Genomic DNA, 25,477 nt, shown 5'->3' on the forward strand with positions numbered 1-25,477 from the left:
TAGATGCAAATCTCTCGTCATGCTGGCATCTTGTCATGTATTTTTGCCCTGCACCTGCACACCCACAGACGTGAGAGTGGAGATGCCCTCATTCATGGCAACAGGGATGGCATCCTAGCTGTTCTTCCTGCTTTTGCTCCAATTGTATATGTTTCTATCCAGATTTTAAGGTATTTAAAATCTGTCTGAATCTCATACGCAAGAGCTATGCAAATTCAGTTTACAATAGGCTTTGCTACTTTATTCCCTTGATGACATTTGAGACCCTCTGTGGAGGCAATCAGAGAAACCCACTAAGTGCCAGTTTCATAGTTTTAAGACCATGCAATCTATTATTCAGATTTCCAAAGTGTAGCATTTTCCATAATGTCAAAGGACTATTAGTAGATGATAAAGAAATATTTTTTTTAGGCCATGGTGGTAGAAAATGAAGGATTAGTCTCCAAGAGTAGTGATTAAGTAACACTAGTCTTAAATATTTACTAAGGAAGAAGAGTAGTAGGCAATTAAAAATAAAACACATAACCTTAAATTCTAAGATGTTCTACACACAGAATGGCTGAGAGTACAGACTCTTAACTAGCCATATAACTTGGGCAAGTTTCTTAATCTCTGTGTCACTTAATGTCTATATTTGTAAAATAGGCAAACAATACGAGCTAATTATTAGGGCCATTATAAGGATAACTGAAGATAAGTTCAGTGCCTACAAAATACTTTGCCCATAATGTTAATTACTATTGCCATTATTTTGCCTTCTGAGTATATCACATATATGAGATATATATATATGAAACCTGAAACCATATTTAGCAAACTGGTGATCACAAGTCAAGTTCAGCCCTAGGCCTGCACTATCAATCATATGTATATATGTACATACATATATATACACACATGCACACGCACATATACACACACACACACACACACACACACTTTTTTGTGTGTGTGTGACAGAGTTTTGCTCTTGTTGCCCAGGCTGGAGTGCAATGGCACAATCTTGGCTCACTGCAACCTCCGCCTACTGGGTCCGAGTAGTTCTTCTGCCTCAGCCTCCCAAGTAGCTGGGATTACAGGTGTGCACCACCATGCCCAGCTAATTTTGTATGTGTTTTTTAGTAGAGATGGGGGTTTCACCATGTTGGTCAGGCTGGTCTGGAACTCCTGACCTCAAGTAATCCACCCGCCTTGGCCTCCCAAAATGCTGGGATTACTGGTGTGCACCATGCCCAGCCATGTATAATATTAAAATGGACAAAACAGATGAATGCTTTAATATCAGATGACTTATACATATGAATTTTTGAAACTCTTAAGAAAACCTCTAGTCCCAGGAGATACTTGAGTTTGCAACCTTGATCGTGAGTTAACTCCCATCATGTTCCTAACAGGAGATAGCTAGTCCCATCAGTCCATCTGTTTGGTGGACATCCGTCAAAGATGTCATACCACCTACTCGAGAGAAGCTGTCATTAGAAAATGTTCTTCCAACCCTCTCAGCATTTTTATTTGAGAGGAAGATACTAGCATTTCCCAATCAAAATAGACTACGGCCAGGATAGTCTGGAGCTCAACAGTGAATCCAGCCCCTGATACTATACTTTAGTTAAACCTAAGGCATAGGAGTTGAACTCTCTTATTAAAGATTTCTGGATTTTTTTAAGTCATTTTTTAGATATATTGTGTTACCTATTTCTTTTCTACTAAGCATCTGAGCAGCAGACTTCTTTTTCTTTTGAGGGGCTTTTTCGGCTTGAAGGTATCAGTTTTAGAGAGCAGGACTTCATTAATTTTTGCCAAGCGGCCTTCGATCCACCTCAAATCAAATGTACACAAACCAACTTCTGTGGCTGAAAGTGAACCTGAATAGGGAAACAGGGGTACATGCATCTGACAGTCTCTGCCATGTGCAATCAGAACAAAGTGCAAATCACTCCTGATGAGAAATATGTTTTTTACCGCTTCATGACAAGCAACCATTTTTTCTGTTGTTTGTCTCTGCAGTTTTGTTCATAAACACAGAACCATTCCAGCAGGCTTCCACAATTCTGTTTGTAATTTAAGCTTTTTCTTTTTTTTTTTTTTTTCCTTGAGTCATTTATTTATTTATTTATTTATTTATTTATTTGTTTATTTATTTTTATTATACTTTAAGTTCTAGGGTACATAGGGTACATGTGCACAACATGCAGGTTTGTTACATATGTATACGTGTGCCATTTTGGTGTGCTGCACCCATTAACTCATCATTTAGCATTAGGTATATCTCCTAATGCTATCCCTCCCCACTCCCCGCACCTCAAAACAGGCCCCGGTGTGTGATGTTCCCCTTCCCGTGTCCATGTGTTCTCGTTGTTCAATTCCCACCTATGAGTGAGAACATGCGGTGTTTGGTTTTTTGTCCTTGCGATAGTTTGCTGAGAATGATGGTTTCCAGCTTCATCCATGTCCCTACAAAGGACATGAACTCATCATTTTTTAATGGCTGCATAATATTCCATGGTGTTTGTGTGCCACATTTTCTTAATCCAGTCTATCATTGTTGGACATTTGGGTTGGTTCCAAGTCTTTGCTATTGTGAGTAATGCCGCACGCACATATGTTTATTGTGGTAATTTAAGCTTTGTGTTGGACTTACATTATCTGCAGGAAAACCACAACAAAGAATGAGACAAAAAATGATGAAAGTGCAAAACAGAGAGATGTAGTTCCTTCTCGTTTTCACCTTTAGACCCTGAAATCTCCTGTTGTTGTCTGTTGATCACATTAGCCAGGCCATTGACATATTGTCACTGAACATAAGATAAGCTTCAAGCTGAGTCATTTTATTTGTGCTTTTTAAAAATTTATTTATTTTTTTATTATACTTTAAGTTTTAGGGTATATGTGCACAACATGCAGGTTAGTTACATATGTATACGTGTGCCATTTTGGTGTGCTGCACCCAGTAACTCGTCATTTAACATTAGGTATATCTCCAAATGCTATCCCTCCCCACTCCCCCCACCCCACAACAGGCCCCAGTGTGTGATGTTCCACTTCCCGTGTCCACGTGTTCTCATTGTTCAATTCCCACCTATGAGTGAGAACATACGGTGTTTGGTTTTTTGTCTTTGCGATAGTTTGCTGAGAATGATGGTTTCCAGCTTCATCCATGTCCCTACAAAGGACATGAACTCATCATTTTTTATGGCTGCATAGTATTCCGTGGTGTATATGTGACACATTTTCTTAATCCAGTCTGTCGTTGTTGGACATTTGGGTTGGTTCCAAGTCTTTGCTATTGTGAATAGTGCCGCAGTAAACATACGTGTGCATGTGTCTTTATAGCAGCATAATTTATAATCCTTTGGGTATATACCCAGTAATGGGATTGCTGGGTCAAATGGTATTTCTAGTTCAAGATCCCTGAGGAATCGCCACACTGACTTCCACAATGGTTGAACTAGTTTACAGTCCCACCAACAGTGTAAAAGTGTTCCTATTTCTCCACATCCTCTCCAGCACCTGTTGTTTCCTGACTTTTTAATGATGGCCATTCTAACTGGTGTGAGATGGTATCTCATTGTGGTTTTGATTTGCATTTCTCTGATGGCCAGTGATGATGAGTATTTTTTCATATGTCTTTTGGCTGCATATTTGTGCTTTATTTAATCCATGCACAGCTCTATATGTCATTCATCAGCATGATTTAGCCCTGACAAAAACTAAACTTCAGGATTTTTCACCGGGTGTAAGATTTTTCCTGATAGTTAGAAGTTATTTTTGAGATGGCCGGGTGCGGTGGCTCACGCCTGCAATCCCAGCACTTTGGGAGGCCAGGGCGGGTAGATTACCTGAGGTCAGGAGTTCGAGACCAGCCTGGCCAACATGGTGAAACCTTGTCTCTATTAAAAATACAAAAATTAGCTGGGCATGGTGGTGGGTGCCTATAATCCTAGGTACTGGGGAGGGTGAGGCAGGGAGAATTGCTTGAACGCAGGAGGCAGAGGTTGCGGTGAGCCAAGACTGTGCCACTGCACTCCAGCCTGGGCGACGAGAACAAAACTCCATCTCAAAAAAAAAAAGTTTTTTTTTTGAGGAATGGAAGATCGGCCTCCATTGGTGATAGAGTTCTCTCAGATTGATCTGGTTCATCAATCTATCTATTTGTAAATAATACAGACAGCACCTTGAATGACAACAACAACAAAAATAAGATGTAAGGACAAATGTTGAGTAGGTCTAAATAAAATCATAAAAACGAAGTCTTCCCCAGGTTCAGTTGGATATGTATAATATGTTTTTAAAAATAATTATTTACTACTACATAAAAGAATAAGAACTACAGCAATATCTCCAGTAATACAAAATTGTGGTTTCACCACAGTGGAATAAGGTCATATTTGCCTGGCTATTGTTTTCCAAAATCTTTATGCACTCATTCTACCAATAGATTCAAGAAAAACTTAATGTCCAAGGAATTTGACCTATCTGAAAACAGTCTACATGGAAACTTGTATGATTAATTGAACGTGCCTTGCTTGTATTTTTAAAGGAGTTATGGCTTCATTCAAAAGTTGCAAATGTATTCGAAGCAAAAAAAAAAACAAAACCTCCAGTTATCTAGTATTTTGTCTATGATACCTTTTCAGATAATTTGGGTTAATGCTTTTGGTATTTAAATTACACTTTATTGTTCTCTAGAGAACATCATCAAATTGCTGGTCAGTTTTTAGCACATGCTTGTATCTCTCTAAAATGGATGGAACACAGATATTCTAAAAACATGAAATTATAATAAGCAGTAAATTATATTTTCCCAAAAGTGGACTGCATATTGATATCCAAGTGATGCATGGCTGTATTCTTTAAAGGAAGTTAAATAAAGTTCATAGGTCTTTCCATACAACAACTATGAATTGAGCCAAAATGAATACTTTTGGAGCCAAACATATATTTACTCCAATACAAAAATGTTAAATCTATTTTTATAATCTTGTGAAATGCTAAAATCACTGTGGGAACCTACTAAAATGAAAAATGCCGTTCCATCCACAGAAAGAATAAATCTATGAATGAAAGCACCGTCTCTTGGCCACCTAAAATTATTGTATATTCACTAAGTCCTTATGATGATGTAAAATTCAGCAGAAGTGTATGTTTTCCAAAACACATGAGGATGGCACTGTGAGATTCATGTTCCTCTTTTTTTCCCTTTCGTATGTATGACATCATATTCTCCCCATATCTTAGCTAAATTTCATTTTCTTCTGCCTTCATGTGTATCGATGTAGGTAATTACCATCAGAACAATTTTCTTCTGTTCGCTTCCTCTCATTGTCTCGTTTAAAAAACATTCAGTGTCCAGCCCTGTGTTAGATATTGGAGATGCACAATCAGGCCAGGTGCAAAAATTCCAGCACTTTGGGAGGCTGAGGCAGGTGGATTGCTTGAGCACGGGAGTTTGAGACCAGCCTAGGAAACATGACAAAACCCCCGTCTCCATGAGAATAGAAAAATTAGCTGGGAGTTGTGGTGCATGCTGCTAATCCCAGCTATTCTAGAGGCTGAGGAGGGAAGATCTCTTGAACCTGGGAAGCTGAGACTGCAGTAAGCTGTGATCGTGCCACTGTACTCCAGCCTGGGCAACAGAGACCCTGTCTCCAAAGAAAAAGAAAAAAAGGTTAAGACATAATTCTTGTCACCAAAACTTTACAGCCTTAAGTCTTTAACTAATGTAAAAAAACAAGCGTTGGGAGGTGGATTCCATTCTTTTGGGAAGCAATATGGGTTAGACAAGGAACATCTGTGTAAATAGCTGGGATCTAGGTTGCTCTGCTACAAACTATATGACTTTGGAAAAATCACTGAAATGATCAGGGTCCCAGTTTCCTGATTTCAGAAATGATTTCCCTAGGCTGAACTAATGTCTTCCACTGTGTCCTTTAGCACTGTCCTGAAGTACTTTTACAGCACCCCCAAACCCTGTGTTACCAGACAATGACTTAGTTATGCTTGTAGCTTCCGCATCTGGCACAGTATCTGGAACATCGTGGGATGTTTAAGAAAATGTATTGAGTCAACAACATCCAATGATAAAATTCATTCGTTGCAATCTTCTTTCAAATTGAAAAATTTTACATGGAACCAAAACATAAAATGAAAGGAGAGCTTCTTTCACTGAAGCCAGGAGTGTAGGGACCAGAACCCAGCCTGTCTTTACCCCATTTCAGCCCTGAAATCCTCTGAAGATCCCGAGGCTTCTGTAATACACATTTGAAAAACCACTGTATTTGATCATCTCTGGAGACTGGTCTTGACAACCATATGGTTTAAAGTTAAGTACAGCAAATAGCATTTAAAGTAATGAAATTTGATCTCCTAAAATGCATTTGAGGAATCAGTGTGCTTCCTAACACACTTGCTTTCCTGAAGTGAATAACTTACACCTAGGAAGTCACTGACCAGTTAGTTCACAGTGGACTTAACTCAGTCTAGATGAATAGCAATTTACCCTTTCAGGGTGTTGAGTTTGCCAATGATTCCACTTATTTCTTGGTGTTTTCTAGTACAAGGCAGGATAATGCAATCCTGGAAATAATTGACTGCTGTCAGTTAACTCCAAGAAATAAGTGCATGGTTTGATGCCAAATAAAAGTGTCTTCTGCTTCTGGTTATTTTTGTATGTCAAAACTTTATAGAATGTCTTCATGGGAAGCTCAAAATTTAAGCTAAATAGAAAACAGACCTTCACTTGTATCACTAAGTCACATGCCAGTCCACTGTTAAAATGCAGTCTGTATTACAGACATCGATTCTCCTTGGGTCCTTGGTTCTAGATGGTTTCAACATGTGCAACAGGTGGATGTCAATCTATACATTGCTGGCCCCATTGATTTCCTTGGTATTAAAGGGAAATACATCATGGTAATCAAGGATTTATATGATTGTCTTAGGTCTTAAATTTCTTAGGCATTATTTAAATCAATCAAGTTTTTGATCTTGAAATACATACACATATATGCATATAAGTGACTTGGAGAAAAGGATATAATTTTCTTGACCATGTGTTTTATTTCTGTATTTCCCAGAAAAAAATAACTAGCCATGTACATGCGCACATTAGCATAAAAATAAATATTGATTTAGCAATCATATAGTTTCTGAGATCACTATGGATATAGCTAATATAAAACTAAATAATTTCCGTGTATTTCAACTTATTTTCTACAACCTAAGTCTGGCATAAAGGCTAAGGAAACTCTCACTGAACTAGTGTACTTGTTAGTCATCTGGAAAATTTAAAAGTTAGCTTTTATTTTAATAGAGTTTAGGATATTATGTATCAGTGACCGCATTGTTTGTTTTATTGGGTTTGCGAATACGGAGAAAAACTGAATCTATTTTAATTCTCCACCCCTGAATATCTAAATTAGGTGTGTGTGTAAGAAATTAAATTTTCAAGTGATGGAATTGTGAAAACTGAAGATCAGAGTGAAACTTTACACAAGGCTTTGCTGACAGGCAGTTCATCTGAAGTAGACACATACATATGCTGGGTTTTTGAGTATGGCTGAAAGCAATGTTTTTCCATCTTGAGGTTTAGGTGTAGGTAATTTAAGGTCACTGACTTTGTCCTTTGTTTAAGCAATACGGAAAAGGCCTGTTTCATATACAGTTTTAGAGGACCTTGGCAATAAGGATTAAAATGTACACAAGTTTTTTTTTTTTCATGATTAGCTGAGGTGTCCACTTAGAGATGACACATTCTCTAGAAGTGACTGGAGATGAGGTATCTTATTAGCTCATGCTCCTCCTTTCTCTCCTCTTCCTTTTCCCCCATTTCAGTCTTTCTCTGTCTCTTTGTCTGTATCTCTCTCACACACGTACACACACACAACAATGAATGAGTCACATTCTCTATCAAGCTGTCATGCAGTTGGAGTGGAGGTGAGGAAATTCATCATGAGTGTTTCATTATAAAGTAACTTTATCCCTGTCTGATAAACAAAGTGATTCAGTATGACATGATAATACAGGTTGCTATTGTATGGCTGAAATATGACCACCTGTGTTTTTACAGCATACCTTTTTTAAAAAGTTTTAAAAAATAGAAAAGCTCTCCTTTATGTTAGGAATTTTTTTCTCTATGTTTAGCAGATGAAGAGGATGTTTAACTCTTTGAAATCCCATTCGTAGTGTAATAAGGGAGAATCATGAAGCTGAAAACTACAGCAGCCTTTCTCATGACAGTACGTGAGAAATAGGTTAACCACAGGCTAGTTTCAAGGCAGGAAGAGACATCTAAAGAAAATTACTATAATAAACAACTTCCTCCACTCTTTGGCCAAAGGAGATGACAGGGTGGTGGGGACCAGGTGGACAGGCGCATTGATCAATGAGATGACAGTGTGAGCACCATTGACGAAGTATTACCTTGTCGTCCAGCTCCTTTGTGACCCTGCCTGCTGAATTCTCCCCAAGGAGAAATGAGTAAGGAAGTGCCTCAAGATACAATCACTGTAAGGGAAGGGAGATTAGCCAAGCAGCATGGACTGAGTGAAGACACAAGACACAAAAGAAGCAGAGAAGTAATGGAGAATTAATTCAGAACAGACGATAGAAAAGTCAGGCTCGAGAGGACGATTCAGAGGTACTTTTGCGATGGCACGTCATTTGTCTAGAGATTGCCATTTGCTATTTGAAGTGGGGGCCTCCAGTTAATTCATGGCAAATACTTTTGTGACGGGTTAGAGAACACTATTTATTTCTCCTCACTACACTCTGGGGAATGTTGATGAGTTGAATTAGAACTGTAGTCAAGGTTCAATGTGTCAGCCCACACCTTTGAAGCTGCCTAACAGATGCGTTTCCAAATCCCCGATCAGGGTCTTTGTATTACTGTCTCTTGTCAAATTCAATCACTGACACATAATAGCAATGATGATACCTGGTCATGTTCTTCCAGCTTTGAAGCAAATAAGAAGTCAAAGAAAACTGGCTGATTTTTAACGTCATAAAAGTTTCCAAAAATCATATGAGCTTACAAAAACATGAATCCACACCACAAAACCATTCCTTCCATGAGACATAGGAGTGTAAGGTGCCATTTGGGCTTTATCAAGAAAAGGCCAACCAATAAAGTCGATTATATTTCAGTTGTTAAAACAATGATTATAAATAAATCCAGAGGAAAATGGATTGAGGAGATCAAGTATGCTTAAATTAGATGCCAGTATGTTCAAGAAATAAAATTCTTAGGTTCAAACCCAGTGTCACAAAGTAAATGTCGCAGCACGCTAGGGAGGCCCAGTGTTGTCTTTCCAACAGTTAACACAGTTTTAAAATTTTTAAATTAGTATCCTGGGCTTGATGTTTCAAAGCTTGAGAGGCAATGTTGTGAGAGTGAAGATGTGAGGTTTTAGGGTTAAACAAGACCAGAGACTTGAGTCCCCTTGCTGTGACTTATTAGCTATGTGACTTTGAGTATCGGTTTATTAGTCTACACTGTCGGAATTAATAGCGCCTTCTTCATAATGTCATTATCAATTTTACATGAGATAATGCATGTACAGTGTTTTGCCTGGCACACAATAAGCACTCAGTAGGCACCGTTATTTTTAAAGCAATCAAATACATTATTGAGTTTCCTAGCATGCATTAAATAAAAAGCTAGTCTTTAAAATCTATCCATAACCTTTATGGCAAAATGAGGACAACTTCTTGAAGAAGAAAATAAAAAAGAAGACTTAAATAATGAAACAAATACAAAACTGACTGAAGGAATGTTAAAAAGTTTTAACATTAAAAATTAAAAGTGGGGGCAAAAGAAAGAAAATTATTTACCCATGATTATTCAGGGTTTCCTTTGTTTTAATTTTATGTGCCCTAAACAGAAACTGCATCCCCTTCCTTCAGAGAGTGGTTGGTAGATTCCAGCCCCTGTCTGTGGTTTTCCAACTTAAGAAGTTGTAAATTTTATAACTCTGCACCCTGCGGTTAGAGCTGCTGAGTGTTGTGTCTGAAGTCAGGTGGTTTGTGTGTTAAAGGTAGACATTAAACAGCTCTATGGAGGACCTGGAAGCATTTAAGGAAGTTGCTTGCCAGCTGTAAATTAGAGACTCCATGCCAGTTGGCTGGAAAATTCTCTGGACTAAGTCCAGCTAAGTAGACTGAATCACTGGCGGTCTTTCCAAATTTGTGCATTTAACAGCTTGGCTATACACTCCGACATGTGGCACAGGGTTGTAAGCAATGGCATTATTGTGATGCGGTGCCATTACGGGAGGGATGCAGTGCTCCTGTGCCCTGAGGGTGTTTGTATTCTCCAGGAATGCTGAGAAAAGCAATGGACTACTCTTGACCTGGTCACCGAAAATGTTTTAAAATAAATGTGAACAGTGGGAATGATCATTTTCAAGTTACAAATTACCTAAGATGTGTTCCCTGGCATTCACAGAGGAAGTTAGCATCTCAGGTAGGTTCTATGCACATCTCTCCAAGGTTGTCCTGCTTCCCCACATCAGTGGCAGAGGCTATCTGTGGTTCAGTTGATGGTAATGGACACACTAAAGCACGTGCTGAGATATAATCAAGGCCACCAAATTGGGGTCTATATTCTCCAACCATGAAATGAGAGAGAGGTCATTGTTAGATTGAAGGGTCATTTAGCATTTGAAAAATTGTAAATCGTGTCTTAAAACTGATCTAGGTGAGAAAACCTGAATTTAGCTGGGCAGGGCTAGCTTCATGGGCATGGGACCTGCCCAGCTGCAGAGGACCTCGTGCTTGGAAGGGCCCTGTGGTTTAATGCTTCACTGTCACTGTCTTGAAATCCTTCATTTCTTCAAACAATGACTCTTGGATTTTCATTTTGCACTGGGCTTTGTAAATTATGTAGCAGTTTTTGAGGGTGGATTTGATTTCTTTAAGAAAATTCTGATTTTTTTTTTAAGAACAGGGTGAAAGAGAAACTTTCCCACAGAGATTCTATGAGCCAAGTGGACAATAATCTCCAAAGATTTAAGTATTTGCGGGCATCAAACAGTAAGAGATAAGAGGATTTCTAGGATACTCTTGGTCACTGTTCTTCTCAACACAGGATAAAGATGGGGGCAAAGAGCATCTTAGTTATTGAGAAGCAAATAATATACTACAATTGGCACACACTTATCTTTTATATATTTGGTCTTGGTACTTATTTGTTTAAGTTTTTACTTCCTTTACAAGGCCTTTATGAGCTGATGTTAAGTAAATTCTTACATCAGCTTTCTGCTGGTCTATACAAATATTGTCTTTCAGTCTACATGATAACACGTTGAACTCCGCATGTGAATTTATAGCTACACAGACATTAAAGGCAAACCTTGAGTCATTTGATTTTGTAAAGTTAAGAGGCCTTCATTTATGTATTAATAGAATGCATTAATATGTTAAGGAAATAAACTATAAACAATACGCTCTATATGCTACTGGGCATAAAACTGTAATAGTAACACACATACACAGGCATACAACTAGCTACTGTGTATTTTATGAGTTAATTTAAAGCTGCACATTCCTAAGAACATGTAAATTGTGTGAGTTCTTTCTCTTTTTCTTTTGGCCAGATACACGAGTTTTGTATTACCATGATGTTTTGAAATGGATGTGTTCCCCTACTGCTGTTTAATATTCTGATCATTGCTGGTCTTACCTTTAGTTCAAGAATTTTACTTAGCTGAGGATCCTCATTTTCAAGTTTAGGAAAGGGGATGTGGGAAACACAGTGTAACAGTTTGTCCTTTTCAGAGGGGGAATAGAAATCTTCAAAGAAAACAGAAGGGTTTGATTGTTTTTTGGAGACGGTGTCTCACTCCATGGCCCAGGCTGGAGTGCCGTGGTACGACTGTAGCTCACTGCAGCTTCCAACTCCTGAGCTCAAGCAGTCCTCTGCCTCAGCCTCCCAAGTAGCTGCGACTGTAGGCGTACACTACAACACCTAGGTAGTTTTTTAAAACTTTTATTTTAGAAATGGGGTCTTGCTTTGTTGCCCAGGCTGACCTTGAACTCCTGAGCTCAAAAGATCCTCCTGCCTCAGCTTCCCAAAGTGCCTGGCCAGAAACTCAAGTTTTGTTGCTTTGTGGGTTCTTTGCTATAATCATCACCAAGATGCGTTATTAATAAGTGATAGCTACAAAGCTTCTTTAGATATAATGTGATTTCCTCCCCCACCTCAGATTTACTAAAACATTTGAATTCCTTTTATAGGATGGATAGCACTTGATTTTTTGAGAGGGAGTGCTGTTCTGTCGCCCAGGCTGGAGGGTAGTTGAGTGATCTCGGCTCACTGCAAGCTCCGCCTCCTGAATTCACAGCATTCTCCTGCCTCAGCCTCCCGAGTAGGTGGGACTACAGGTGCCTGCCACCAGGCTTTAGTAGAGACGGGGTTTCACCGTGTTAGGATGGTCTCGATCTCCTGACCTCGTGATCCACACACCTTGGCCTCCCAAAGTACTGGGATTACAGGTGTGAGCCACCATGCCCAGCCCTAGCACTTGATTCCCAAGTAACTGTGACTGTGTTTTTTTTATATATGAATCTGTCTCATCTTCTCCACTGGGGGATATCGCTTCTCCTCCTCCCGAAAGTCATTTTTTTTATTGTCTTGACTGTAAAAGTCACAAGAGACACGATGGTGGCTTAGATCAGGGCAGGAGCAACAACATATGAGGTGGTAAGATATGAGAGAGGGTGAAAGTTAAAGTAACACCATTTCTGATCTACTAAATATGAGTGTCAGAAAAAGAGAAGTCTAAAATGGCTCCAAGTTTTTATTTTGACCTAAACAACTGGAAAGGTATTCCCTATGAGCAGCCTTTCAGGGAGAGGCAGAAAAAAGTTAGACATTGATATACTTTTAAGCATTCAAGTGAAGATGCCAAGTAGACAATCTAGTACGGAAGATGGGCATCAGAGGCTAGGTTTCATCCGTAGCTGTGCATCCAATATGGTAGCCATTAGTCACACATGGTTATTTAAATTAAAAGGCTTTTTACTTCGACCACACTAGTGCATTTCGAGCGCTCAGTAGCCATATGTGGGGCAACTACGGTGGTCACATCCTGGTGGAGATGAGGGGAGCTGGAATCAGTGTGTAGTAAAGAACTTGGACTTGGAGACAGGACAGGGTATCTTGAGTGACCGCAGGGGAGGAGGAGGAGGATATGGATACAGATGCAGAGAAACATTTGACAATGGGAGATTGTGTGAGTTCCCTTCTTGTTGGTTGCATTGATAATTTTTTGTGGTTGGCTTGAGTGAAGGTCTGGGGAAGCTTCACGTGGTTGTTTTTGCTTAATACTGGTGACACTTTTATCATCACAGTCTTTTTCTTAAACACGTTTTTTTCTTAAACACATCCTGCTGTTCACAGCAACATTTAAAAATGTTTTGCAGTGAAACCACAGGCCATGTATGGCTGAGGCTCTAGAATCTGTCTAAAAGGTGAAAGGGGAATATATTTCAAATGTCTGTTGAAAATTTGTCAAACTACTTTTTTAATCAGCAGAACATAAGTCCTAGAAGCTCAAAAGGCAAGAACTAATATTCTGTTATATTTTCTCTGCGTTTTTATTGGGGATCTGTTCCCCTATGGCAGAAAATATTAGGATCTAGTTTGAATGGGAAGAATGGGGTGATACTAGAAAGTGGAGATGAGTAAGTTAATTTCTTTCTGTATAGCACTTACACTTAAGCTAGTCTCGACTATGTGCGTATGTGTGTGATGCGACCTCTTTGTACTGCAATACCATTCTGCCTTGTGGGCCTTAGCGCACCATAAGTCTTACGCATCGCACTCACATTGTATTGCCACACAAGTAAATATGGTACAGTGCGTAGTTTTCTCTGGTACAAGGTCTCTGCATTTTTGTTGCATTAAAAAAAAAGCAAAATAAGTGCTACATTTGAAATGCTGCTTTAACTGAATATGAAATTGAACTATGAACAGCATCAGGATCATCTTCTGAATGTAAAACTGCTCTCACAATTCTAATTTGACCATGAATAAAACTGTAAAGTTTCTGTATTTACTTAATATCAGATGAAAACATTAACAGAAACACTGCAGGAAAGCATACTATTTATTCAGAAATACTATGGAAATAAGGAAAGCATAGTATTTATTCAACATGTGTGAAATATTAAGTTGAACACAGGATTCCAAGAACAGCTGTATGACTTAGCTGCGAAAGTTTAAAAAAAAAAAAAAAAGCAAAGACTAGAAAAATCTTCAAAACTAAAAGACTCCTAAGACTTTGATTTAGAGATTATTTTTATTGGCAACTGATAATAATTGGGCATTTGTTCATGTAATGGTACTACCTGTTGTGTTTTGTATCGATTTTGTTTTGGATGGGGGTGGAGGAACACAGATCCATCTGTTAACATTTTGATTATTTCTGGGAGGCATCAAGATTTGTTTTGTTGCACTACAAACTGATGTGTACACCATGGAATCTTGAGATCTTAAGAGTCATAATACTCCTGGAGACATTTAAGCCAGTAACAAAATAGAAGTCATTTTGTAGCATCCTAACGAGTGATCTGGTGAAATGAAGGGCCTTGAACAGCTGCCACCCACCAAACTCTAATGGAGGTGGGATCCCACCAGACGGAGATAGAGCCAGGGGTTCCTATTTTCAACTGGCAATCAGCTTTGCCTCTTGGGCATGAATGCCCAGTTCTAGTGGTAAAGAATTTTCCACAGGATTCATGGAGTGGGAAAGAACCAGCTATTTATATTCATGCTTTGAGCTTGAAAAATAAAAACAGGAGGAGTAGTTAAGAGGGCATTAAGAAGGCAGACAGATATGTTTCCTACATCAAAAACAAGGTGATACATCGCATTGTTTAGGCACGTTTTGGTTGGTGGCTTTATTTAAGCTCAGTCCATAGTCACTTGTGTGATCTTGCACAAGTTCTCTCCAGTTTCTTTTTTTCAATGAAAATATAGGCAACTACATTCTAGAGTTGTTAGAAGAATGTTTTATGATGCATTAAGAATGGCTGCAGAGTGCTTGGCACTTGGGAAGTGCCCAATATGTGATTGCTCTTATTTTAGTAGTCAGACTTTATAGGATCAGATTTATCCTAAGTTGTTGCCTTTTTGGAGGTTAAGTCTATTCTAATGCATATATTCCAATTCCTGATTCTGAACATGTTTCTTTTCTTCTTTCTTACCTGCTCATCCTAGCACACAGTTAACAAATTGTCTTTGGGAAAATTTTCCATAGAAATTATATTAGAAACACATTTGGATTCTAAGGCTGATGGTAGCAACTCTAAGTGGGGTATTCTGTGGGTTTTGGAGTGCTTCCCTTGTTTCAATTTCCACTAGCACCCAGGAGAGAGCTTGTAAATTGTGACCTAAGATAGTTCATCAAAGTGTATATACATAGATTCAGTTTTAACTATTATCTGTAGGGCACCACTATGTGTGTTTACCATGCTAGGTTTTTAAGTTAGGGTTTAGACCCAACAATATAACCTTTCTTTCTTCATTATGATACATATACGTGTGTGTGTGTGTGTGTGTGTGTGTGTGTGTGTGTGTGTGTCTGTGTATGTATGTGTTTGTGTATACGTTATGGGCTTATGGCAAATGTCAATTGTGTTTTGCTCTTTAGCATCTACCTAAATCTCAGTTTTGATAACATGAAGGTACATGTTATCAAAAGTGTCCTGGGAAAACTTTAAGTCAACATAAAACATACTTGGGAACCATGAAGTATACCAATGTTAAGGTCAAAATGTCATGTAAATATCTTGAAAATGTTCAGTAAGATTTCTGGAATTCCAGGGTCTGACCTGTATCTTGATCTCTGATTTTTATCTTACACTGTCCAGATTCTGATGCAAGGCAAAAATCCAGGGATAGCTTGGAAGTATGCACTTCCCAAGGTCGTGAATGGAACTCCACCAGCCACAAAAAGACCTGCCTATGCCTGGAGTGTCGTGCAGTCAGACTGCTCTGTGTCCTGCGGTGGAGGTAGATGATTTTCTCATTCTGTCTTCCAAGGCTGTCTCTGTTAAAACAGGTTCTTTCACTCCAGGCATCTTTAAGACAATATGGTTTAAATAAGCCACCCAAGAACTGTCTTTTAAGAACCATCACCATAAAAGCAAATATTATGGCATTAGTTAAGGGTTTTCCTGTGTGGTAAGGAATCAGCTCTCACAAAGCTCCAATCAACCACAACCAAGACTCAAAAGTTACACATCTAAAACTTATGGGAAAAAGACATAAAATATATTGACTTATTTACAAATAGAAGCATATTTATATTATAGGTGTTTTTTTAATTTTCAGCTTATAGTTTAGTTTCTACCAATCTTGACTTTTCTGTCCTTATAAACCTTCCGTTTGGAAGTTATAAAAACTAGGGTCAAGGCAAGTCAGGACACATACACGGCAAACTTAAGATGTCTGTCTGAAACATGGATATCCCGTCAGAGATAGGTCAGCAAAGGCTCTTTCACTAGAGGAATGGATTAAATCTGAGACAACCTTTGCAAGGAAGGAACAACAGCAACCATCTACTCGGTGAGTAGAAGGAAGGCATTTTATTTAGATGTGAACAACGTCACATATTTGGGGGTTAAACAATTGTCACACTTGCCCATTTGGGAGGAAGAACAAGTGCCCAAAAATAAGTTCCTGAAACCAAAGCATGAATGTTGGTCTCTCATTTCCTGTTATTCAGAGCAGCTGGTGACAGTGAGACTTCCTACTGGTTCCATCCCACTAAGCATAATAAGGCTTAGAATCGGAGACAGAGCAAAGATACAGAAAATGAAGAAATTCTTATATCTGAAAGGCCTATCTGTAGGTCCATGCTAATTAACAAAATATGAAAAAATACTTTTAAAGTATACATATATAAAATAATTAAAAGGTAATACATTTTCTAGTAATACACATTTTAAAGGCAGTGGGCTATTAAGAAGAAAGGTAATCCCCATAATTTGTAAATAGGCAATACCCAATGTTAATATTTTGATCCATATCATTTTTTTCCCTATGCACATGTAAGCAAACATGTGTTTGACAGATTCACATACCGTAAGTATCATTTTGTATCCCTCTGTACTGAAATCATGTTATAGACATCTCTTCATACTGTTTCATTTAGTCATAGATTATGAGGTCTTTCTTATATCCAGTGTTTCTTCAGAACATTTCCAATAGCTTTCTGGTATTCCAGGGAGAGCACAGTGCCTTGGGAAGGAGAGAAGTTTGATTTGCTTTCCATTTACAGAAACTAAATCCAGCCAAGAGGAGGATGCAGAGGAAGCCAGTTGTGAAATTCTCGCCTTGCCCTGCCTTAGCAACCCCTTCACATGACTCACAGACCCTGGTGTGTCCTGTGTCCAAGAGAAAAAGAATTCAGATGAATAAGTCCTATTAAAGTCAACAGTTAACTTCAAGGAATGTTGATTTTTTATTTTTGTTCTTTTTTCTTTTTTTGAGATAGGGTCTCACTCTGTCACCCAGGCTGGAATGCAGTGGAACAATTATGGCTCACTGCTGCCTCGACCTCTGGGGCTCAAGAGATCCTCCTACCTCACCTTCCCAAGTAGCTGGGACTACAGGTGCCTGCCACTGTGCCTGGCTAGTTTTTTTCTTTTTTATAGAGATGGGGTTTTGCCATGTTGCCCAGGCTTGTCTCAAACCCTTGGCCTCAAGCAATCCGCCTTCCTTGACCTCCCAAAGTGCTGGTATTATCAGTGTGAGCCACCGTGCCCAGCCCTGATATGGTTTTCATAAGTGCCTCCTGAAAGCAAACCTGCTTCAGCCCCAGGAGCTGGACTAACTGCTCATCATTATAGCAGGAGTGACTTATTCTTTCTCAGATTATATTTGAAGACAAAGTTCCAATGTAAATAAAAAACACAATTCAAAGGGGAGGCAGCATCTGTATTTGCGGAACTAAAAAATACAATTATTCACACATTTTTAAAAAAAAGTATGCCCCTGATAAGAAGTCCTGAAATTAATGTTGAAAGCAAGGCAGTGGGATGCCACTAAGGAAGCAAAAGCAGAGGCCGGGTGCGGTGGCTCATGACTATAATCCCAGCACTTTGGGAGGCTCAGGCCGGTGAATCACCTGAGGTCAGGAGTTCGAGACCAGCCTGACTAACATGGCCGTCTCTACTAAAAATATAAAAACTAGCTGGGTGTGGTGTCACACGCCTGTAATCCCAGCTACTTGGGAGGCTGAAGCAGGAGAATCGCTTGAACCCGGGAGGCAGAGGTTGCAGTGAGCCAAGATCGCGTCACTGCACTCCAGCCTGGGCGACAGAACGAGACTCCATCTAAAAAAAACAAAAACAAAAACAAAAAAAAAACGCAAAAGCCGAGCCCTGGCTGACAGGATTTAATACATATTTAGTGAGTTCTACTCTGCTTTTATGTGCCCCATGCTCTTAGGAAGTATGAGATATTTCATGTTAAGGCGAAATCTTAGGGTTTCCACATATAACTCACTAATAGTTTTTCTTTGAGGAACATTATTCATCTGATAATAAAGTTTGCCTGGGATGCTTCCCTTTATAGTCATTCTGTTTTCAAAAGGTTGTATTTATCACTTTATGGTTCTAGTATCCACATCGGTCTTGAAAACCAATAATTTACGTGTTACAATTATTAAAATATAAAATATATTATTTTAGGGAGGAGAATGGAATTCAAATTAGTTGCAGATTTCATCAGTATTCCACGAAATATTTGGATTCCATATCTGAAATAAAATATCACAATGCTGGTAAATCAGAAGCTAAACTTAGAACCAAATTGAAATAATAATCTGTGATTTTCACTTTGTCACTTCTGATGTCTTACCAGGTTACATAAATGTAAAGGCCATTTGCTTGCGAGATCAAAATACTCAAGTCAATTCCTCATTCTGCAGTGCAAGAACCAAGCCAGTAACTGAACCCAAAATCTGCAACGCTTTCTCCTGCCCGGCTTAGTAAGTCATTTGGAAATGTCTTTTTGTTTACTTTTATACTTGTATGCCTTCATCGTTATGAGATGATGAAAGCCCACTGTCAATACTACTAATGGAAAGTGATTCAAAGGTAGACGCAATACTTTAAAAAGTAATAGAAGATGATGAGCTAGGCGTGGTGGCACGTGTGTGGTCCCAGCTACTTGGGAGGCTGAAGAGGGAAGATCAATTGAACCCAGAAGTTCTAGGCTCCAGTGAACCATGATTGTGTCACTTACATATTAGCCTGGGTGAAGGAGTGAGATCTTGTCTCTAAAAAAAATTTTTTTAAAAAAGATGGTCGAAGTTTAAATATGAGTTGAAAAATACAAATTTACTTTTGGTACTCACTTGACTTTGGCTTGATAGCCAGGAAGAAATTTACTGGCTATTTAAAAGGAAGCTTGCTTGGGATATGAAGGCATCTTGTTTTTTTTGGAGGGGAGGGAGAAGCAAGGAATCTCACTCTGTTGCCCAGGCTGGAGTATAGTGGCCTCATGATAGCTCACTGCCACCTCTGCCTACTGGATTCAAGCAATTATTGTGCCTCAACCACCTTAGTAGCTGGGATTACAGGTGCACGTCACCACACTTGGCTAATCTTTGTATTTTTAGTAGAGACGGGGTTTTGCCATGTTGGCCAGGCTGGTGTCGAACTACTGGCCTCAAGTGATCTGCCTGTTTTCAGCATCCCAAAGTTCTGTCATTACAGGCATGAGGTGCTTTTTTCTTTTAACCTTTGCTTAGGGATTCCTCTTCTCTGAATGGAATCAGACAGATATTTAAATAACACAGAATCCTAAATTACTTTAATTTGCATGTGGTTATGTGCCTAACTTTTATGTAAATGGTCCAAGAATTTAAAAATCATAATATTATGCAGGCCATGAAACCCCAAATGCAAAATTACACAGTAGCAAGACACCAAATAAAAAGAATGGGGTATAGGCCAAGTGGTAACTCCACCGCTGATGATGGCAGCCTTGGAGGGGCTCAGTGAGTGTGTTCTTGGATTGACTTTGGCCACACTATTGTTTGAAGACTAATTTTAAGTAATCTTCCCAGTTAAAGGGAGTCTCTTTTATGTGTTTATCTTCTGCCAAATATATTTATATAAAATGGACGGAGTTTCTTCTAAAGCAATGTTGCATTCACCGATGTTTTAGATCATCTTAATAAGTAGTGTTTGGTTTGTGGTGATGCAATCGTATTACACAATCTTTATATTTAAAGCTGTGTGTGTGTGTGTATATACATATATACACACACACACACACTCGTCTTTTCTTGTAAATAATAGTGTATTTGTCATAATCTGAGGCTGAGGCAGGAGAATCACTTGAGCCGGGGAGGCGGAGGTTGCAGTGAGCTGAGATCGCACCATTGCAGTCCAGCCTGGGCAACAAGAGCAAGACTCCATCTCAAAAACAAAAAACAGTTTCAATTGATAACCATTCAAATGTATACCAAGTCTCAGACAGATAGCTATTTAAAAAAAACTGGTCTGGCAAATTTTAAAGAAAATGAAGGTAGGTATTTAACTCGTCACTAAATTCAGGTGTAATCAGAAAAGTAACTTGGGAAGTACCCACTTAAAAATATCCTCTGTGAGACCTTCTCTAAATGTACCCCCCTCTCCTGCACAAACCTCCCTGTCTTTCTCTCTCATTGATCACTCTTCCATAAGCCTCCTCATTGTATTTTATGTTGACTTCCATTGCAGCACTTATCAGAGAGTACTGTCTTGATTTGTTCACATATCCACGTCTTTACTGTCTTACAGGCTCCTTAATGGAAAGAAGGCTGCTTCCTTAATTGTTCTAATCCTAATGCTTAGGAGAGTCCCTAACACATAGTTAAAATCCCAACAAATTTGGCTCAATGAATTGTGTAGATTTTAAAGTGACATGGATTTCTTCTCACGCAGAGGCAGGAGTGTATTTGTAGAACTGTGGGATGATTAAATATGATTCTTTATATCTCGATCACATTAGTATAAGCCTCTGGATCCATCAAAGAACAATTAGAGTAACTTATCTTATTGGTTCTGAAATTGATCCATGGCTTCCATAGGTGGTATACCTTTCACAATAACTGCTTTGGAAGTTATCGTACAAAGTTTGGCTTTATTGGAAATATTTGTTTTGCACTGAAAGCTGGATGCCAGGTGAATGGAGTGCATGCAGCAAGTCCTGTGCCGGAGGCCAGCAGAGCCGAAAGATCCAGTGTGTGCAAAAGAAGCCCTTCCAAAAGGAGGAAGCAGTGTTGCATTCTCTCTGTCCAGTGAGCACACCCACTCAGGTCCAAGCCTGCAACAGCCACGCCTGCCCTCCAGAATGGAGCCTTGGACCCTGGTCTCAGGTAAGAGGAGAAAACTTGGCAGTTACTATTCTCGGTCCCCATGAAGCCAAAAGTACAGGTGTCTTTGCTCTCCAAGGGGCTCTTGGCAGTTTATATGTTCACGGAAGTCACAATGAGTTCATGTGCCTGGGAATCTGCATTTTAACTAATGTTCTTTAGGAAATCTGAAGTTTTGGCATCCCTCTCCCAGAGCTTAGAATCCTCCTTAGAGGAACAGAAATTGGAGTGTGGGGGCCATTTAGGCCAGACCCGTGAGCACAGCTGGAAAGGATTCCAGTGTCAGAAGACTGGCATAGAGACCTGGCTACTGAATTCTCCAAAGCAAACGGGAAACACAAATACAAAGAATGAAGCAGAGAAGAGATATTTAACTCTTGCTTCAATGGGAACGAGGTAAAGTTAGAAGAATACAGAGAAAAGTAGGGCATAAAGTTTGCTATGGTCACAAATTCCCAGTGAAAGCCATAAATTTTTAAAGTTAGAAGGGACAGAGAGCTATCTGTCATTCACAGCTCAGAATTCCCTCTAAAGCAAAGGTTCTCAACCGTGGCTAAGTTTGCCTACCAGGGGACATTTTGATGTCACAACTTGGGGAGATGAGTGCTCCTGGCATCTAGTGGGTAGAGGTGAATGTCCTACACAGCCCAGGCCAGCTCCTCACCACAAATAATTTTCTGATCCAGAATGTCAGTGGTGCTGAAGGGAAGAAGCCCTTCCCTACAGCCTCCCTTGCGGATGATAGCTCAACCGCTGCTCAATCATGGCTGACAAACAAATTATGAGGAAGAATGAAAAAACGGCAAGAGTTTTACCACCTGAACTATGAAGCCAGGTAGCAGCCACTGATGACAGTTCTGCTGTGTTTTCCTTTAGGGTATATTACATGCTGGAGGGTGCTGCTTTCTGATTAATTTCAGCAGTGTGCTACCATATCCCCTACCAGAGGTCAGAGTAAGGCTTTATTTTTTAATGTTAGGACCTATCTGTTAGCACAGGGGTCACCAACCTCCAGGCCGTGAACAAGTGTCTGTCTGTGGTCTGTAAGGAACTGGGCTGCCCAGCAGGAGATGAGCAGCAGGCCAGCATCACAGCCTAAACTCCGCTTCCTGTCAAATCAGTGGCAGCGTTAGATTCTCAGAGGAGTTTGAACCCTGTTGTGAATTGCACAGGTGAGGGATCTAGGATGCATGTTACTTATGAGAATCTAATGCATGATGATCTGAGGTGGAACAGTTTTATCCCAAAAGCACCACCCTGCCCGTCCATGGAAATACAGTGTTCTGCAAAAGCCGTCTCTGGTGCCAAAGAAATTGGAGACTGCTATGTTAGGGAATTAGGGGTCAGGAGGGAGAGAGAATATTTTTGAGCTTGTTTAGGGGTTCTTTCAAATGAGAGAATATATTCCTTTATAGCAGAGGGGAAATCCAAGTAGTACATGGCGTTGAGTCTACTCTCTTTTTTACAAAAAGAATTCAAATAATTGTTTTAGCCAAATATATATGGTGGGTATGAATAAAGAAATGGGAATGGGGGTGGCAAAGTAGATCTCATAAAAAGAGCTTTAGTTCATGGAGTTTATCCCACGTTTCACAGGAATGTATTTAGTGGTTTTTTTAATGTGGCTACTGAAACCTAATAGGAATGCAAATAAAACTTTTTTTCTTCTCAAGTGTTCCAAGACCTGTGGACGAGGGGTGAGGAAGCGTGAACTCCTGTGCAAGGGCTCTGCTGCAGAAACTCTCCCCGAGAGCCAGTGTACCAGCCTCCCCAGACGTGAGCTGCAGGAGAGCTGTGTGCTTGGACGATGCCCGAAGAACAACCGGCTACAGTGGGTCGCTTCTTCGTGGAGCGAGGTATGGTTTAGAAGTCACTGCTGGGTCAGGAGATCGAGACCATCCTGGCTAACACACTGAAACCCTGTCTCTACTAAAAATACAAAAAATTAGCCGGGCGAGGTGGCAGGCACCTGTAGTCCCATCTACTGGGGAGGCTGAGGCAGGAGAATGGCGTGAATCTAGGAGGCGGAGCTTGCAGTGAGCTGAGATTGCGCCACTGCACTCCAGCCTGGGCAACACAGCAAGACTCTGTCTCAAAAAAAAAAAAGCCACTGCTGGAGGTTTCTTGAGATGCTCAGCTGAGCTGCTAGCATCTAGGCTCACAAAACCCCTTTGTGTTGCACACATTGATACCAAATGCCTGCTACTCGCCAGTTCTTCTCTCCTGATTTCTTCATGAAACATTGCTAAAGCACCCCCACATTGGTCAAGCCTATGTCTGGGCAGTAGGGGTGCAAGACTTCATAAAACGCACACAGAGAAACATGGATAAGGTATACCAAGTGCCTTGATAGAAGTCTGTAATTTTGTGGGACAGCTCAAGATTCACCCAAGCTGGACTTTGGGAAGAAAACTTGTCGGAAGAGACTTTCTAGGGAGCATGGCCTGAAAGATGAGCAGGAAACAAAGCAAAAGGGGATTTGGGGAAAGCTTGTCTCATACACAGGAGTGATGAGAGGGGACTGCACATTTAGTAAAGAAGGGACATGGGATGGGGTGGAAAGAGCTAGTGACACACTAGAAATATATCTCACAAATACTGGGGAGTAAATTTTATTTTTGAGGCAGGGGCTTGCTCTGTTGCCCTAGAGTGCAGTGACACAATCTCAGCTCACTGCAGCCTCCACCTCTTTAGCTCAGGTAATCTGCTACCTTGGACTAGAGGCATGCACCACTACACCTGGCTAATTTTTGTAGAGATGTGGTTTCACCATGTTGCTGAGGCTGGTCTTGAACTCCTGGGCTCAAGTGATCCACCTGCCCCAGACTTCCACACTGCTGTGATTACAAGCCTGAGCCACTGCACCCAGCCTAAAAGGATATTTTTCCTAAAAGGATATTTTTGACCCTCATCATGTTACCTCCTGTGTGTGGGAGGTTGGGTAAATTTAAAGGGCAATTATTTGCTGTACAGTGGTTTTTCCTATTAAGCTCTGAATCCTTTTCTCTGGCCCTTAACACTCCTCAGCTTGGATTCCTAACTCCTCAGGCCTTAGGTAGACCTGGACCTGTAAGTGTGTAACCCTAAACCTGGAAATCCTTTTGCCCATCTTGCCTTTCTCCTGGACTCCATCTGACACCCATGTGGCATCTCAAGTTCCCTTTTTTGTTTTATGAGGCTAGTGATCTGTGTGATTTTTGGGGAAGTCACTACTGTTCTCTGAAGTTTGGTTTCCTTACCTATAGCATGAGGTACTTGGCTGCTGTATCTTTAAGATCCTTGAGTGAGTGTGGTTGAGCTTGTGTAATCCCATCCCTCCTATTTCATGTGGATGGTGCAACCTTATGTCCAACTGCCTCTGTTCAGAAGATGTGATCCTGGCAGTCTGCACTTTTACACACACATCCCGTCTTGGCTCCTAGTGTTCTGCAACCTGTGGTTTGGGTGTGAGGAAGAGGGAGATGAAGTGCAGCGAGAAGGGCTTCCAGGGAAAGCTGTTAACTTTCCCAGAGCGAAGATGCCGTAATATTAAGAAACCAAACCTGGACTTGGAAGAGACCTGCAACCGACGGGCTTGCCCAGCCCATCCAGTGTACAACGTGGTAGCTGGATGGTATTCATCGCCGTGGCAGCAGGTGGGTACAGGCCGACTAAAGAGGTGTCTATTCAAGTGAGACGTTGAACACCGAGGCATTCCGCAAACAGTTGCTCTTTGTTAATGGTTGTCCAAGTAAAAACAACTAAGGGCTCAAGTTCTGAAGGCAGAATGGGTTTTGTTCTTTGGCCATCTCTGCCCATGTGGCCCTGGGCAGATAACAATCTGTAAACCTCAGTTTTCACATCTAGAAAATTATCTGGCAGAGTTGATTGGTTGTTGTTCATCAGAAAATGTACATAAAACACTCAGCACCAGGCCCGTAAATGTTGGTCATTGCTGCTGCTACTGAAACTGCCACTCTAGTGTTTTATGTTTTAGAAATGCTGCTCACAGCCTTTGCTCATTTGGTTCTTACATCATGTTTCTGAACAATGTAATAGCTAATATTTGTCAAGGTGTTACTATGCACGCTGTTAAGTACTCCCATCCGTGGATAGTATGGTCC

At 40.1% G+C, this 25,477-nt stretch overlaps 1 protein-coding gene across 2 annotated transcripts in view; it reads left to right on the plus strand.

The window, feature by feature from the left end:
• The window catches only part of ADAMTS18 (ADAM metallopeptidase with thrombospondin type 1 motif 18), a 151,673-nt gene that overhangs the window by 117,625 nt on the left and 8,571 nt on the right, over positions 1–25,477 (plus strand). For both annotated transcript variants that reach the window (XM_058440643.1, XM_032156372.2), the window contains 5 exons: positions 15,874–16,015; positions 18,872–18,998; positions 21,173–21,377; positions 23,048–23,230; positions 24,797–25,009. In XM_058440643.1, coding sequence (XP_058296626.1) covers positions 15,874–16,015; positions 18,872–18,998; positions 21,173–21,377; positions 23,048–23,230; positions 24,797–25,009 — 870 coding nt within the window. The remainder of the gene's footprint in view (positions 1–15,873; positions 16,016–18,871; positions 18,999–21,172; positions 21,378–23,047; positions 23,231–24,796; positions 25,010–25,477) is intronic.

The sequence above is a fragment of the Hylobates moloch genome, unplaced genomic scaffold (genome assembly GCF_009828535.3).
Source record: "Hylobates moloch isolate HMO894 unplaced genomic scaffold, HMol_V3 SCAFFOLD_6, whole genome shotgun sequence".
In the NCBI taxonomy this organism is placed as follows: Eukaryota; Metazoa; Chordata; class Mammalia; order Primates; family Hylobatidae; genus Hylobates; species Hylobates moloch.